The following is a 3,530-nucleotide window of genomic DNA, read 5'->3' on the forward strand; positions in this document are numbered from 1 at the left end:
ACGTCCCTTTGGATATGTTTTCGGAAGAGATAAAGTTTTATGAGCTGGGGGTGGACGCGATGGAGAAATTCCGCGAGGATGAAGGCTTCATCAGGGAGGAAGAACGCCCTTTGCCGGAAAAGGAGTTTCAGCGACAAATTTGGCTGCTTTTTGAGCACCCAGAGAGCTCTGGTCCGGCTAGAGGTATTGCCATAGTGTCTGTGATGGTCATTCTGATTTCCATAGTCATATTTTGTTTGGAGACTTTGCCAGAACTGAAAGAGGACCCAAGAGGTCGGATAAAGACTATAGGGAACACTACTTTTTACTACAAACCAAATATCTTGACCGATCCCTTCTTCATCATTGAGACGCTCTGCATTATCTGGTTCTCCTTTGAGTTAATAGTGCGCTTTTTTGCGTGTCCCAGTAAGCCGGCCTTCTTCAAGAACATGATGAACACTATCGACATAGTAGCCATCATCCCCTACTTCATCACACTGGGCACGGAGCTGGCGGAAGACCCAGAAAAAGCGGAGGAGGGGGTGGGGGAACAGGCAACATCTCTGGCCATCCTCAGGGTGATTCGTCTGGTCAGGGTGTTCAGAATCTTTAAGCTGTCACGACACTCAAAAGGATTGCAGATTTTGGGCCAGACCCTCAAGGCCAGTATGAGAGAGCTGGGATTGTTGATCTTCTTTTTGTTCATCGGAGTCATCTTGTTCTCCAGTGCTGTATACTTTGCTGAGGCCGAGGAAAAAGAGTCACACTTTGGCAGCATCCCGGACGCTTTCTGGTGGGCCGTGGTGTCAATGACAACCGTGGGCTATGGGGATATGGTACCAGTTACTATAGGGGGCAAGATTGTTGGCTCTCTGTGCGCCATCGCTGGAGTGTTGACAATTGCGCTCCCAGTGCCTGTCATTGTGTCCAACTTCAACTACTTCTACCATAGGGAGACCGAGGGAGAGGAGCAGGCCCAACTCCTAAATGTTAGCAGTCCAAACATAGCATCTGAAACCAACTCTAGTCGCCGTAGTTCATCAACAGTCAGCAAGTCAGAATACATGGAGATCGATGGAGACATAAATAATAGCATCGACAATTTTAGGGAGGCGAACCTCAGAACTGGCAATTGCACTATAGCCAACCAAAACTGTGTCAATAAAAGCAAGCTACTTACAGATGTGTAGAACAGAATTAGGATTTGTGGGACCTACAGTATGATGCTGTCACACGTGGAGCAGACCATCAATTTTGAATGCTTCATGTACCTCCCCAAAGCGCTCTAGCAGTAGGCCTACTACAACCACGCTCAGCAACGGAAAGGAAACAGAAAAAAAGAAAAACAAACCTTCAGAGTATATGAGAGTATATGAAAGGTAGATAGAGTAATTAATTCTTTAAAATGATCCTTCAAATATACACATTGAAAAAAAAAACGATTTAACACGCCCATGCGCGCCCTGGACGACACAAGGACCGTCTCACCTGACGACTGCGTGATAACTAAAACGTTATGCATGGATTACAGATAACATTTCAGCAAGTTGCACAATGCATCAAGAAAAAATGCATCAGTATACTCTGCAGAGAAACGCAAGCATCTGCAGATCAGTGGTCGACACCTGGAGGTTACGCGACCCCCTCGACCTAGGATCTACTATCCAGCAAAGCACCTTAACGGAAAAAAGACTGAACTCCTGGTTGGATGTTAAAAGAGTCTTCTCGCCTCACGAACACCCGCAATGCTGCTATTTTCAAGCAGATGCTGAAATTATGATATCACCAAGTGATTCAATGCCATGCCCTTTAGATGCAAGACAGCACAACGACTAAAAAAAGCTTCACATGAGCATGTTTAGAGCCTCCCCGTTTTGATATTGGCATGCGTGAGACATTACATCATATAAAGGAAAATATGTTATTTTGGATCCCAGCCTCCATTCCCTCCTTCTCATTCGTTTTCACAGAGAGTGCACTGGTTATATTTAATTTGAAATGCTAATTATTTAGAAGTATCTAGGGACTGAATGTTACATCTTAAGGGAACAGTAAATAAATGAGATCATAGCATGATAAAGTAACCTGCATTATGGCCTATCGACTAAGGTACTATGTATCCTAGTATATTTAATGCATGACATCAGTATACAGCTTGTTGCAATTCAGGCACTTTTGAGTGTCCTATTGTCAGGGAAACAAGGGAGCTAAAATCCTGGACGTTTCTGAAATGTGATAAAATATATCCAAACCCAACTCGGGGATGCAGACTTTCTAATTTAAAAGGTAGTCAAAGAAGCCGAAGAAATATTATCAAAATGCATATACTCATAATAAGCACCAGTTACAGTATTACTTCAATAGTGCAATGCATGGACCTTCTTTGAACAAGAAAAGTTAACATATAATGAGTCATGCTTCCATTTCACCACTAAATTTAGGACATGTTGGTTTCCAAACAATTGAAAAAAAACAAATATACTGTAAATGCTGTTAGATATTGCAAATAATTAATTTGACATTAGTTGCTAGTGCCTTTACCCCTCTCACCAACAGGATCAATGAAAGTGCCTCTGTGTACAACAGAATTCATGAAGTTGAACAGATCTGGTGTAGTTCCTGTTTCGTAGCCTACTGCTATGCTGTTATTGTTGTTGACGAGGATGCTGATTATTGTAATGATTATGATGATTATTGATACAGTGAAGGAATGTTTGGTACAAAACCTGGTACATACCGTGGACCACACCAACACAAGCCATGTTATGCACCTATGCCCTTCTGGAACACCATAGAGTACTTTGCCTCTCCATCAGTCCAAATCAAAAGGGAATATCAGTTGCTTTGAGCTTGCTTAGCTTTTTATATTGATTTGTGTGCCAGAAGTCTTTTAAATGTCTACCTCAGTGAGGTCATTGCAAAACTAACTGCAGAGCTGCAAGCTACTTCAATGCAGAGCTCCTTCATTATGCAAAATGGCCTTTTAAGTGTAATCTGTGGTCATCCTATGTTGAACTCTAGATAGCCCTAAATCATACAGTAGCCTTTACTGAAGCACTTAGGACAAATAGTGTACCAACCACCCTAATCCCTAAACCTTGTCCTATAAAGCTACGCACAATCAAAAACCATGCATTAGTTAAGCATAATATATAAAATAAAATACATATTATGTAGAGATAGACTGACTAACTCTCCAAAGGTTTTGACTGTTGAATATGGCAGTTTTGGGGTTATTGCTGCATAATGATGTATGCCATATAAACACCCTGCCTGAAACATGTATTGCTGATAGATTTATCTGTGAAAGAGGGACACCGGAATAGCCAGAGAGTTAAGTTATGCTTCCCAGTGGTCACGTTGTTTCATATTGAGGTATTGGGCATTATGAAGGTTACGTCCTACAGTTGTTGTTGTTTTTTTTTTTTACACTTTCCATTGTCTCATTACAGCCAAAGGCTTCAGCTCTCTACAGTGCTTATTAATACATTTTAAAAATGGAAATATTGTTCAGCAACATATTGGCTGAAGAAGTGCAAATGACAAGC

At 41.6% G+C, this 3,530-nt stretch overlaps 1 protein-coding gene across 1 annotated transcript in view; it reads left to right on the forward strand.

Annotated features, from left to right (window-relative positions):
• The window catches only part of kcna1a (potassium voltage-gated channel, shaker-related subfamily, member 1a), a gene marked incomplete at its 3' end in the record, with an annotated part of 1,485 nt that extends 313 nt beyond the window's left edge, over positions 1–1,172 (forward strand). The window contains exon 1 of the mRNA XM_084453150.1: positions 1–1,172. This exon is cut by the window's left edge and continues 313 nt beyond it. Within this exon, the coding sequence (XP_084309276.1) occupies positions 1–1,172 (1,172 nt within the window).
• Positions 1,173–3,530: the final 2,358 nt, after the last annotated feature.

The sequence above is a fragment of the Borostomias antarcticus genome (assembly GCF_949987555.1).
Source record: "Borostomias antarcticus genome assembly, chromosome: 18".
Lineage (NCBI taxonomy): Eukaryota > Metazoa > Chordata > Actinopteri > Stomiiformes > Stomiidae > Borostomias > Borostomias antarcticus.